General features: G+C 46.6%; 1 protein-coding gene, 1 long non-coding RNA gene and 1 other non-coding gene across 4 annotated transcripts in view; 1 reads left to right on the forward strand and 2 right to left on the reverse strand.

Moving 5' to 3' along the window:
- Nucleotides 1-4,739, reverse strand: part of LOC137413496 (uncharacterized) — a 164,308-nt gene extending 159,569 nt beyond the window's left edge. The window contains exon 1 of the long non-coding RNA XR_013621820.1: nt 4,488-4,739. This is a non-coding gene — a long non-coding RNA (uncharacterized LOC137413496). The remainder of the gene's footprint in view (nt 1-4,487) is intronic.
- Nucleotides 1-13,346, forward strand: part of LOC137413421 (interleukin-1 receptor-associated kinase 4) — a 47,974-nt gene that overhangs the window by 29,233 nt on the left and 5,395 nt on the right. For both annotated transcript variants that reach the window (XM_078769905.1, XM_078769906.1), the window contains exons 8-11: nt 1,751-1,860; nt 2,595-2,778; nt 4,207-4,269; nt 6,101-6,259. In XM_078769905.1, coding sequence (XP_078626031.1) covers nt 1,751-1,860; nt 2,595-2,778; nt 4,207-4,269; nt 6,101-6,259 — 516 coding nt within the window. The remainder of the gene's footprint in view (nt 1-1,750; nt 1,861-2,594; nt 2,779-4,206; nt 4,270-6,100; nt 6,260-13,346) is intronic.
- On the reverse strand, nt 206-278 carry TRNAT-GGU (transfer RNA threonine (anticodon GGU)). The gene has a single exon. It is a non-coding gene; the product is annotated as a tRNA-Thr (tRNA).

The raw sequence follows: 13,346 nt of genomic DNA on the forward strand, positions 1-13,346 counted from the left end.
CATATGATTGCCACTCTCTTTCCGTCAATGCTTCCGGGGCACTCGCTGTCAACCATAGGAGCACCAACGGCCTGAACACGGGATGGTCTTCCTCCAATGGGGGGGGAACAAATCCATGTCCTCTATTATAAACATGAATGGGGGCATAGTGAAGCAATTACATTAATGAACAGGATTAAATTGATATATATGGGGAAAAAAACAATGCCCAGACCAGGAATCGAACCCAGGTCCTCTGGAAAACCATACCAGTGCTCTGCCATCTGAGCTATCTGGGCGACCCTGAACCTGAGCCCAGGGTCATTGCCTCTACTTTATCGCTGCTTCCTTGTTGGGATTTTCCACAACTTTCCTTCCACAATTATTGACAAAAAATGACGGATACAGTTTAATTGTGTTTTCTCCCAAACTTTACGTCCTGATATGTTCAGTGTACTAGCTCATCCACGAGCGTTTATTCCTTTGCATCCAAATTGGACAAGCCATTCGACTGATTCACTTCCTTGTAATTCAGTCCTGGAAAGACCACAGATCATATTAGGGTTGCAACGAAAAAAAACACAATTTGTACTGTCACGTCGTTTGACTCTGTTCTTCCCTTTTTTCCCGTCAATCATCACATGTCTGAATATGAATGAATGAATGATCGTTTTAAGGCCATTTTCCCCGCTAGAGCGGGGGTTAGCCTTGCAGGCCCCATGACAATCATGGTTCCCTGTTTGAGGCAATGTTTTTATGGCCGGATGCCCTTCCTGACGCCAACCCTTGGTCGCCTCTTACGATGCGCAGGGATACGGTGTACCTATTCTAAACCGGGGTACACACCGGGATCATTCATCCCAGCAAGCTGGTACTCAATTTGCCGACCTCGGAAGGATGACAGGCTGAGTCAATCCCCCTGGCGTTAATTCGGCGATCGACCGGAATTCGAACCCAGGATCCTAGGATCCCAAGCCGGCACCCTAACCGCTAAGCCAACACCAGGAAATTCCAAGGATCACATGTCTGATAAATCAAAATCCCGACCCGTTATAAACTGTCATCCCAGTGTTTCTCAGGCAGTGCGAGTCATCAATGCGTGTGCCGTCCTCCGGATGGACGCTAAACTGGATGTCCCATGTGCTGCATTAGTTGGTGGATGTTAAAGATCCCACGGTGTCTTTTGTGAGGAGTACCCAAGCTATCGCCGGCACTCCAAACAAATTACAAGTTCCTGCGATGACTCCCACTGTGAAGGCAAAGTTAAACCACCCAGTGTGATCCTTACCAAGTGACTGCTTTGGGAACACCAAACTTGCCTTTGGACAGAACATTGGAAAGAATTGTTTGTTTTTTTATACACCACAACATCCTCTTTCATCCTCTCACTTGTCCAACCTGTGCCACTGCCCAATCTTTCCTATTCTGTTATCTTATTCCCTTTTCTTCAGGACTTAATGTTCGCTGCACACCTCGACCACATGGTCTCTCCCACCTCTATATCTGAGTGTTACTAGACCCCTTCTGACGATGTTGCCCTTTCATCTGGAATTCCTCCTCCTCATGCTGTGATTCATCCACCTGTGTTTTTTGTCCAGCATTTTTCCCTTTTTCTCGTACTTTGCCTTTTGATCCCTCACCGTCTGTTATATTTTTCCATGATCCTGTTTATCAAATTACCAAGGTGGAATATGTCCATACAGAGCCCATGCAGCTCTAGGCTGGGGATTTCTCATCGTAATTGGGAATGTGGTCTGCCTTATACACGCAGGATGAGTTCACTTCGCTGTCCTGGGCCACACGGCTCAATGTGGCAGCAGACATGTCCCGTGGCCTGGCCTTCCTCCACCAGAAGAATCACGTGCACCGTGACATCAAGAGGTGATCTCCTGCTTTCCCAACTTTAACTGTTGATGCAATACACCCCCGTGTTCCCACTTCCTGTTGCTACTGCCACTTCCCACCTTGTGATTGTGTGATTAGGGAAACTTTGATTTGGTTAAGGAATTTCCACTCGCCCTGTGTTTGTCTCACTTGATTCCTAATAGGAATCCTAGTGGAGCCCTAAAAGCAGTGCAGCGGATACAATAACCACTCGCAGTGCAGATTTACGTGCTTTAGAGGCGTCGTAATAGTGTTTAAATCTTGCACAAATAAAACTGTTGGTGTGATTTACTGGCAGGAGAGAGTAGCACAGCGTGCCTGATAAAAATGCAAAATGCATGTCGTTATGCGTAACGCGTGTGAGCAAAAATTAAGAGAAGCCATTCGTTATGGCTATATAATGTGTGGCGACATTTACTGTGATGTCTGGCCCTGACAGGCGGACGCTTGCATATGGATTTGTTTATTTTATTGTGTTGTTTCCCCTTTGAGCAATGTTGACGGTCTTTTTATGGTCATAATGTGCATGAAGTTCCGTCACAGTGCTAAGAACCCGTACTTTGCTTTCGCCGAGGTTGATGCGAGCTGAGGTGATGACGCTTGCTTATTGTGACGTTACATCATTGAGAACCGACGGTGGCACAGATTCGTGTGCCTTGAGCTGTCAGCTGCATTAACTCTCACCCCCGTCTTCTGTTCCTGCACCACCCAACTCCATCGCTCGCTCTCAGCTCCAATGTCTTGCTCGACGAGAACATGGTGGCCAAATTGGCCGACTTTGGCCTGGTTCGGACAGGCAAGGCTGGCGGCGCCACGGCGCTTACATCCACGGTCGTGGGCACCACTGTGTACATGGCACCGGAGGCTATGCGTGGGGAGATCGTGACGATATCTGACGTATACAGTCTTGGAGTGGTGAGTGAACCGTACCATACCTGGTGCCTACTTGCTTTCAAAATGAAGTTGTGTTTTGGGCACTACCAGGGGTGTTGTCAAAACTGGGTGCAACTTGTGAACATGAACCTCCATAGCGGTTGGTATAACGGATCAGAGCCTAACATCAACCACTATTGCCAAGTTTATAGCACCTTTTCCACCTTACAGTTTGAGAGCTGTCATTAAGGTGTGCTATGCACCTTTACACTGAAAGCGGAGCTTCATTTCTCTTTAAGCGTACCATCTACTGTTTCTTGTTGTACACCGCTCCTTTCCTATTCCATCTCCAGGCGCTGCATGACGTCATTGCCGGGCACCGAAGGGGGCTCGGCGATGACGCACGCTGAAAGGGAGTACTCAGTTGTCACTGTAGTTGTTTTCTTTCTTTTTTCCTTTTTTGTTTGTTTGTTTGTTTGTCTGGGTGATATCTCAACCATCCTTTGAGCTAGGAAGCTGAAATTTCGGCACAATAGTTAGCACATGCTTTGGCAAAAACTATATATTTTTAATTAATCAATTAATTGATGAATTACTTCATTATTGTCGATTTATTAAGTACTTATTTATTTTCTTTCTCATCTGGGCAATATCTCAGGCACCTGTTGAGTTAGGAAGCCGATATTTGGACATGACAATAATCAAGTGATTTGGCTGTAAAGGGTATTTTTGCTTTATTGATTGATCAATTTATTATTTATTGATTAATGAATTATTTATTTATTTTGAATAATGACTAATTTTCAAAAAGTTACAGCTGCGGATGAAACACTGATGGTTGAGGTATGCTGTTAGCCAATTAAGAAATTATTTCATGATTATTGTTTATTGATTTTAATTATGCAATTAATCAATTATTATACACCTCTCCCTCCCAACGCAGTCTCTATGAGCTGCACAGTGGCATCGCCGGGCGCCTAAGGCACCCGGCGATGCTGCACGCTGGAGGATATTGTTTATTTATTTGGCATGGGGGCGGTGTACTTTGAATGTATCTGTACTTGTCTTACACTTAGCTGTAATAAATCTGACCCTGTTTTAAAAGTATGTATGCATTTCTGATAGTGCATATGTTTGAGTTTAGGCAGACTGTCTATTTTCTGTGGATGTTTGGAAGTACACCATGCCGAAGGTAGAAGCGCAATAATACAGTGACGGTGTCGAGAGAGCATCTTCCGTCAAAGCGCTGATGCAATATTGTGGGAAAGGTATTCAAATTGAAATGTGGTGATTCAACTTGATCAACATACAGACAACATCTTTCTTGAGATGCCATGCAATAGTAATACGGTTATTGCCATGACTCGATCCTAACACGATATGGGAGCACAAATCATTGCCGACCAAAGGCAAAGACCGAACAATGTTGCTGGATTGCTGTATTGACACTGTACTGCGTATCTCGCACAGGTGTTTCTGGAGCTGTTGACTGGTCTTGCGCCCTACGATGAGCAGCGGGAGCCCGTACTACTGGTGAGGGCCTTTACCATTCTGATTTTCCACATGAGGCTAGATCCACCACAGTTTGTGACCTGGGTTAGCATATATAACCCCTCACGTATCCCAGCCTGGATCATTCGATGGAATGCTTATGATTGGAGCAGAAATCGAAGAACCTGACATCCATGAACAGTTTGTGCATCCAATCATAGTAAAATAAGGCAATTCTATATTCGTGTGTACGTACTTACGTCTGATCGTTTATAGAATTGAAAACCGCTGGGCCAATCTCCACCACATTTTGCATACGACCTGACCCTGGGTGCTCGGGGTACCCAGGGTCGGGTCAGGAGGTATAACTTGATCTCCCACCCTCCACTCCGAGTGCGAGGACACCACTTGTGATTTTCGCCTGTACATGTGAAATAGTGCAAGTGGTTAACCACTGACACCTGCCGGAGGGAGGGGGTATCAAGGGTGGAAACTGGATACCGATTCTGAAAGAAAACTCCTCTCGCTCCCGGAGTGAGCGGACATTACTAGTTATATAAAGCAACATGAGTACGCAGTTGTGTTATACACTGAAATAGGTAATCCTGTCCATCTACAAACGTGGTTCTATTTTGAGCTGGATTTTTAATTGTAGCCATAACTGTTTTCATGAGTGATAGACTCAACGCTCCCAATACCAATATTCATTTCTGAACAGGTTTGATTTACAGAAACTCTTTCGCGAATCGAAATGAGATCCTCAACTCACTTGCTACGTCGTCGATGGATGTGGCTGGTCTTGCAGCACATGGTTCATGTTCTACTTTCACATCCATCTTTATATGATTTGTACCAGTCAAATTTTATTTTATTTTGGAAAAGTCAAATTTGAACCACTTTTTGATGTACCGTACTCGTTACAGAGCATTCGTGCTAATGAACCAGTTTCTTGGCAATGGTTATATTGGGTGGTTTGACATTGCCCCATCCCAGTGTTGTTTGTCCGTGCTCTATCCTTGTAAATGCTGAGCGTCAATGAAGGAAGTAACACGTACCATTTTTGAAGTTTTTTGACTCGGACGAGGTTTTAATCCACTGCCCCCCATCCCCCCTCCCCCTCCCTCAGACTCAGCTGATGCTCACCTTATCCATTAAGCCACCGTTTCTGGTGACGCACTCTTAGCATGGTTCATTATCACCATCCAACATGACAATACAGCAAAAGGAAACAAACAGTCGATAAATTATACCTTAAAGTAGACACTTGTGGATAAAATATTTTATGAAGAGTGTTTCTGACAGGATGGCCGAGAGGTATGCATACTCACCTCTAAGCTGTGAATCCTGGGTTTGAATTTTGGCCCAGCTATAAGCTATCATCCTGGTGGTTCACAGGCAGCGTGATTCAGCAATGTGCGTTCCATCCTTTGGATGTGTGTTCAGCTGGCATTCTGTCTGCCTGTATTAGTTGAAAGACGTTAAAGATCCCATGGTGTCCTTCGAAGAGTATGCGAGCAATCGCTTGTACCATCCTGGTGGTCTTTGTGCTTGCCCCACCATTTTCCTCCCCACTCCTCCACCCCACATCCCTCCCCATTGAATTTAAGTTTATGAACTTAGATTTGAATGAATGTGGTGTAGATGTAGCACAGGCTTGACGGACCAAATGTCCTTCTCTTGTGTCGAAGCTCCTTGTTTATTTCCGTTACGATCAAGTTAAGGTTTGGCAGTGAACACTTCCCAATGATGAAGAGCAGTGAATGCTTTGCCAAATTAACTTCCTGAAACTTTTCTGAGCCAGTGCCAAGAGTACATACACCACCAATAAAGTGGTGCAGTTACAACCGCATCAGTTGTGTTGTGTGTTCTGCAGAGCTCACTCGTGGAGGAGCTTGAGGAAGAAGCCAGAACAATCGATGAGGTCATGGATCAACGGATGGGCATGGTCGACCCAAAGGCGCTGGAGTCCTTTTTCGACCTGGCCTGCCGCTGCTTAGCAGAGCGGAAACGAAAGCGACCAAGTGCTGCTGAGGTGAACTAATTCTCGCAAAACAATTGGTCGATTAGAAAAGTCATTCTTAAAAGTTGTCACTTTCCCAACACAACTGTCTATTATATTAACAACGTTTAATTTGTGTCAGATTATTGTACATGATCTCAGTTATAATCTATTATGAGTCTACTGGTCCACCTCAGTATCATCTCTGCTGAAGGGTTCTCCCGTGTAGACATCATAAACCTGATGTGGAACATCTCCTCCTGAAGTTTAATATCAAGATTATCTTTAATAAATTAATCGTTTGTTTGCCGCGCGGGGTGTGAGGCCTTGCAGCCTCAGGCTTCCCCCGTCGAAGTTTGTTTCTTCCCTTGCTGGTTTTGCTAGGTTTTTTGATTTTTCCCTTCTCCCCCAAACTTTCACTGAACATCTACTATTTGTCTAACGTTGTAACCCCCACCCCCCCCCCCCCCCCAAACAAACAAAAAAAACTTTTATTTCCCTTTCGCCTCGTGTGCTTTTGCCTCTGCCCACGTGCGCTGTCTCGCCCCGCCCCCATTTTCCCCTTGCCCTCCACCTTTTGCCCTGTTCAAGTGACTCGTGGTCGTCGCTCTAGGCTTCCTCTCCACATTGGTATTTTTGTGAATGTAAGATTGTTCTTCACATTTCTGTTTAAATATGTTTAAACTATCCCCTTCAGTGTTTTATTCAGTGGTTTATTACAACACGCTGTTTTTCTTCTTATTTAAAAGGCTCCTTTCAATTTCCTCTTCAACTCATTCCATTTCAAAAAAATATTCAATCTCTTATGATTCCAAATCACTCCATGCTCTAAATTCTCATTCATTCCATCCCTCCTCCATCGTTCTTAAACGAATCGCTAACTTGAAAATCACAACAAACCCAATTTGTTATATATGTTCATCTTTCATTAATCATCCACTTTCTAAACTCCCCCCTTGCCCCTCCCCTCCGAATCTCCCCACTTGCCCCTCCCCTCCGAATCTCCCCACTTGCCCCTCCCTTCCTAAACTCCTCCCTTGCCCCTCCCCTCCTAAACTCCCCCCTTGCCCCTCCCCTCCTAAACTCCCCCCTTGCCCCTCCACTCCAAATGTCCCCCCTTGCCCCTCCCCTTCAAATCTCCCCCCTTGCCCCTCCCCTCCTAAACTCCCCCCTTGCCCCTCCCCTCCTAAACTCCTCCCTTGCCCTTCCCCTCCTAAACTCCCCCCTTGCCCCTCCCATTCAAAACTCTCCCCCAACCCCTCCCCTTCAAATCTTCCCCCCAACCATCCCTCCCAAATTCTCCCTCCTCCCACCTTCTCAAAGCTGCCTCCTCCCCACTTCGTCTCCCTTCTATGTCATACCTCCACCTCCCCCAACCTTCTACGTTCCTCTGCCCCCCCTCAAACAAACCCTCACTGTGCCTCATCCCATCACCATCAAACCTTTCGTCCTCCTCATCCTTCCCTTTCTTGTAACTCTTCTGTAATCTCTGACACACTATCAACTGCTCTTCCTACATCCCCCTCTCACCCTTCATCTGACCCTACCCCTCCCCTCCCCTGTCCTGCACCCGATGCTCCCCCTCTCTCCTCACTAACGGTATGGACCTCAAACATCCGGGGCCTTCGCTCAAACCTGATTGATCTCTCCATTCAGGTTGCTTCTGACAATCCAGACTTGATCTGCTTAACAGAAACTTTCCTCCTTCAAGATGTCTCTGATTCCTTAATATCTCTTCCTGGTTACTCCCTCCTCCGGTACGATAGACCTGAGCCTCGTACTGGTGGTGGGGTGGCTATCTTTATCAAAAACTCTCTTCCTCACTCTCCCTGCACTGCCCTCTCTCCACCCCACCCACAGGAGTACCTCTGGCTACGCCCTCCTCTTCGCTCCCACCTTTTTTTCATATGTGTTCTGTACCGTCCTCCAAACAGTGATGACTCCATTTACATTTCGCTGTCGGACAACATGGACCAACTTCTATCAACTCATCCAAACTCTCTCTTCCTCATATGTGGCGACTTCAACTGTCATCATGCCAGCTGGCTGGGTGTGGGTTCATCTCTCACCAGCCATGGCACCTCAGCAAAGGACTTCTGCGACTCATTGGGACTGACACAATCTGTCAATTTCCCGACCCGGATCTCAGTCAATGGAGTATCTTCTCTTCTGGACTTGGTTATGACTAACTTCCCTGCAAATGTCTGCTGCTCTTCTTCTGCTCCAATCGGTTCTTCTGATCATGTGCTTGTTAAAGTGGACATCTCACTGGCCATTCTCAGAGAGCCTCCTCAGTGCCGACGAGTCTGGCATTTCACTCAGGCCGACTGGCACGGTCTGCAAGCAGCCATCAATCAACTGGACTGGTCTCCCATCTCTAATGCCTCTGACATCAATTCTTCCTGGGAATTCTTCCAAAGCAAACTGCTCTCTCTCATGCACAGATTTATCCCATCTCGTCTTCAGTTGTCATACCCTTCCTCCCGTCCATGGTACACTGAATCTTATGGTGAGGCAGTTGCCCTGAAACAACTTGCCTTTGCGTCTTGGAAGGCAAATCCAACTGAAGGCAATCTCAGTTCCTTCCACCAAGCTCGAAACAAGTGTGTTGCTACCCTCAGGAGTGCCAGGAAGCACTATCTCTCCACACTCAAGATTGAACTCTCAAACCTGTCTCCTTCCTGCAAATCCTGGTGGCGTCTGGTCAAATCCGTTTCTGGTGTTTGTTCCCCCTCCATCCCCTCCCTTACCTCAAATGGCTGCACAGTTGACACCGCACGTGACAAAGCCGAATGCCTCAACTCTGTGTTTGCCTCAAAATATTGTGTCCCAAACCCATCTCTCTCTGTTCCCACCTTTCCCAGTCGAACCCAACTGCTCCTGGACTCTGTGTCCTTCTCTCCTGACAAGGTGGAGAAGTTTTTATCAAACTTCGACTCTGATTCTGCAACTGGACCAGATGGCATCAGCCCACGGGTCCTAAAATCCTGCTCTATCTCACCCTTTCTCTGTTCTTTTCACCCTCTCTTTTGCTCAAGGTCATCTGCCAGCATCTTGGAAATCAGCAAACATTACAGCTTTACACAAAAAGGTGCAAAAACAGATCCTTGCAACTACAGACCAATCAGCCTGCTCCCAATTATCAGCAAAGTCATGGAATCCATCATTGCTTCGGATATCAAATCCTTCCTCTTCTCCAATGGCTTGATCTCTGATCATCAATTTGGTTTCAGACCAGGTCATTCTACTCTGGACATGTTGCTTCTGCTGTCTCAACAATGGATGGAGGTCCTCAATGCCAAACAGGAAATCAGAGCTGTCTCACTTGACATATCACGTGCCTTCGATACGGTCTGGCACCCAGCTCTGCTCACCAAACTCACCTCCTATGGTATTCATGGAAATCTCCACTCATGACTTGCGGACTTCCTCTCTGGTCGTAGGCAACGTGTGGCCCTGAATGGATTTCTCTCATCTCCCCTTCCTGTTCTGGCTGGAGTTCCCCAAGGTAGTGTTCTGGGCCCTGTGCTATTTCTGGTCTTCATCAATGATCTCTCCGACTCTCTGGAAAATCCTCTCTATCTCTTTGCTGATGACTCCACTATCTGCCGCTCCATTCCTCATCCCTCAGATCGGCAGTCTGCAGCCTCCTCACTCTCTGCAGACCTGGACAAAATCACAGACTGGTCAAACAAGTGGAACATGTCTTTCAATCCTGACAAATCTCACACTCTTACAATGTCTCTCCGAAAAGACCGACTGGAAAACCCTCCCATCTACTTTCTCAACAATCCTCTCCAAGAAGTTCTGTCGCTCAAGCTTTTGGGTCTCACTATCTGCCATGATCTTTCTTGGGAAAACCACATTTCCAAGCTGGCCTCCAAAGCCAGTCGCCGACTGGGCATCCTCCGGCGTGCGAAGTCCTTCCTTGGCACACCTGAGCTCCTCACCACATACAAGGCTTTCATCCGCAGATCAATGGAATACTGTTCCCCCCTCTGGGCTGGTGCTCCTGCCTCACACCTAGCTCGGCTTCACGCTGTTGAGGCCAAAGCTTTCAGAATCATTGGAATCTCCTGCGATGAAGTCAACTCCGAGGGCCTTTCACTCACTCACCGCAGGCAAGTTGGTGGTCTTTCTGTCTTCTACCGACTCCTCTCCGGCCTTGCTCCCCCAGCTCTCTGTGCTCTGTCTCCCCAATATTATTTCAGGTCGCACAAGATCTGCCTGCATCCCTCTTATGGTTAAACTGCCAAAATCTAGGCTCTCTGCTCACCTTCACTCTTTCATTCCCCTTTTCTCCCGCCTCTGGAACAAACTCCCCCACTCCCTTCATCCCATTCCTCCCTCCAGGTCTTTAAAACAGCTGTTCACCACCATCTCTTATCTTCGCCCATCCAAAACCTTGATCTTTTCTACCCCCGGTAATTCACCCCAGAGTCCTTGCAGTGTTCATATGTTTTATACCTCTCCCACCTCCCCCCCAAGTCCTCCCGATGTCCCTGCTCTCAAATGTTGTGTTTGTATCCTTCCCCCTCTCTTCCCATCTTGTCTGCCGCTCCCCTTGTTTTTTGTGTTTTATGTGTCTGTTTGACTTTTTGTGTGATTAATGTTAGCTCTTTCATGAGCCTCGATATTGTATACAAAAAAAGAAGAAAAAAAGATGAACAAGTAATGATGTTCGTACAAGCTTAATATGGTGGGCGAGTGAAGCAGAAGCTTCCATTTCCCAGGCTCTTTCAGTCACAGGAATTATACACATTTGGGAACTATATGAATGAGGGAATCTTGATGAGGAATGGTTCCTGTTCGTTTTCTCCAAAACAGGTAAAGATAATCGAATGAGACAAAGCGCAGTCCACACACTAGTTATTCCCACCACTGGGTGCAAAGTTTCGCGATTCTGATGCGAGATGTCTCAGCACTACGTTCGTCAACATGGCAGAGGGCAGCACAACGTTGTCAGCACTGTGATGCGTGAAGTGCTGGAGATGAGAGAGAGTTGGGATGACTGACTGGAGATGAGAGTTAGGATGGCTGGGGATGAGAGTTGGGATGACTAACTGGAGATGAGAGGACTGAAGATGAGAGTTGGGATGACTGGGGATGAGAGTTGGGATGACTAACTGGAGATGAGAGGACTGAGGATGAGAGTTGGGATGATTGGGAATGGGAGTTGGGATGACTAACTGGAGATGAGATGACTGAGGATGAGAGTTGGGATGACTGGGAATGGGAGTTGGGATGACTAACTGGAGATGAGATGACTGAGGATGAGAGTTGGGATGACTTGGAATGGGAGTTGGGATGACTAACTGGAGATGAGATGACTGAGGATGAGAGTTGGGATGACTGGGAATGAGAGTTGGGATGACTAACTGGAGATGAGATGACTGAGGATGAGAGTTGGGATGACTGATTGGAGATGAGAGGACTGAAGATGAGAGTTGGGATGACTCAGGATGAGAGTTAGGATGACTGATTGAAGAAGAGAGTTGGGGTGACTGACGGGATGAGAGTTCGGATCACTGCCTGGGGGTGAGAATTGGGATGACTAACTGGAGATGAGAGGACTGAGGATGAGAGTTGGGATGACTCAGGATGAGAGTTGGGATGACTGATTGGAGATGAGAGGACTGAAGATGAGAGTTGGGATGACTCAGGATGAGAGTTGGGATGACTCAGGATGAGAGTTGGGATGACTCAGGATGAGAGTTGGGATGACTGATTGAAGATGAGAGTTGGAATCACTGCCTGGGGGTGAGAGTTGGGATGACTAACTGGAGATGAGAATTGGGATGGCTGATTGGAGATGAGAGGACTGAAGATGAGAGTCGGGATGACTGTCTGGGGGTGAGAGTTGGGATGACTAACTGAAGATGAGAATTGGGATAGCTGTTTGGAGATGAGAGTTGGGATGACTCAGGATGAGAGTTGGGATGACTAACTGAAGATGAGAATTGGGATGACTAACTGAAGATGAGAGTTGGGATGACTCAGGATGAGAATTGGGATGACGAACTGAAGATGAGAATTGGGATGGCTGTTTGGAGATGAGAGTACTGAAGATGAGAGTTGGGAAGACTGACGGGGGATGAGAGTTGGGATGACTAACTGAAGATGAGAATTGGGATGGCTGTTTGGAGATGAGAGTACTGAAGATGAGAGTTGGGAAGACTGACGGGGGATGAGAGTTGGGATGACTGACTGGGGGGGTGAGAGGTGGTTGCATCATTACTATCCTGTTAGTTGTTGTTTTCGTATGCAGCCTGTGGCTGCTGGTTGCATCATTTCTCTGGAGCGCATTTGTGCCGCTGATGCAGTGCCCCAATTACCAGTGAACTGGTACTCAATTTGCCAACCTCGGAAGGATGACAGGCTGAGTCAACCCCCTTGGCGTTAATTAAACGATCGACCGGGATTCAAACTCAGGATCCTCGGATCCCAAGCCAGAAACCTAAGAGTAAGAGATGGTGAATGAAGTACCGCCACAAAGGATCACCAGCCCAGACTTGGCCATGTCAGCAATGATTTTTATTTTTTTGGTTTTGTTTGTTTCGGTTACTCTTTGGAACTCATGAGGTTTTAAGAGCAGGACATTTGCTATCAGGTGAGGTCAAGGCACCCGCATCGACCACGCTGAGACACTTCAGAAAACAATGCAAAAAAGTTTCAGTTCTTACCTTTCACAAGTTATTTTGATACGTTTGCTGTCCACAATGAGTCAACCAAGAAGGGTCATACTTATGGTCATGGTGATGTGAATGTACAACACACATTGGTTATCCTGTCATATTAGCTAACTCGTATTTTATTAAGTCTTTCGTTGAGAAACGAAGGATTATTCCAATTGGAGTGGAGGCACAATGCGCTATTTCAAAGTTTCAGACTGCTTGATATTGAACGGCATGGGAAAGAGTAGGAGGGTCGGGGGAACAGAGACGATTTAACTTTAAACACAGGAAATGCGCTCAAACTTTCACTTTTGAAGTGACAGATTAACAACAGCTACCAATTCTTCCAAAGAACCGAACACTCACCAAGAAACCTGAGCATCTCGAATAGTGGTGAGAAAAATGGGAAGGGAAAGGAAGGAGAGGCCTAATTAGCGATAAGCCTA

The sequence above is a fragment of the Myxine glutinosa genome, chromosome 1, assembly GCF_964187855.1.
Source record: "Myxine glutinosa chromosome 1, kmMyxGlut1.1, whole genome shotgun sequence".
NCBI classification, from domain to species: domain Eukaryota; kingdom Metazoa; phylum Chordata; class Myxini; order Myxiniformes; family Myxinidae; genus Myxine; species Myxine glutinosa.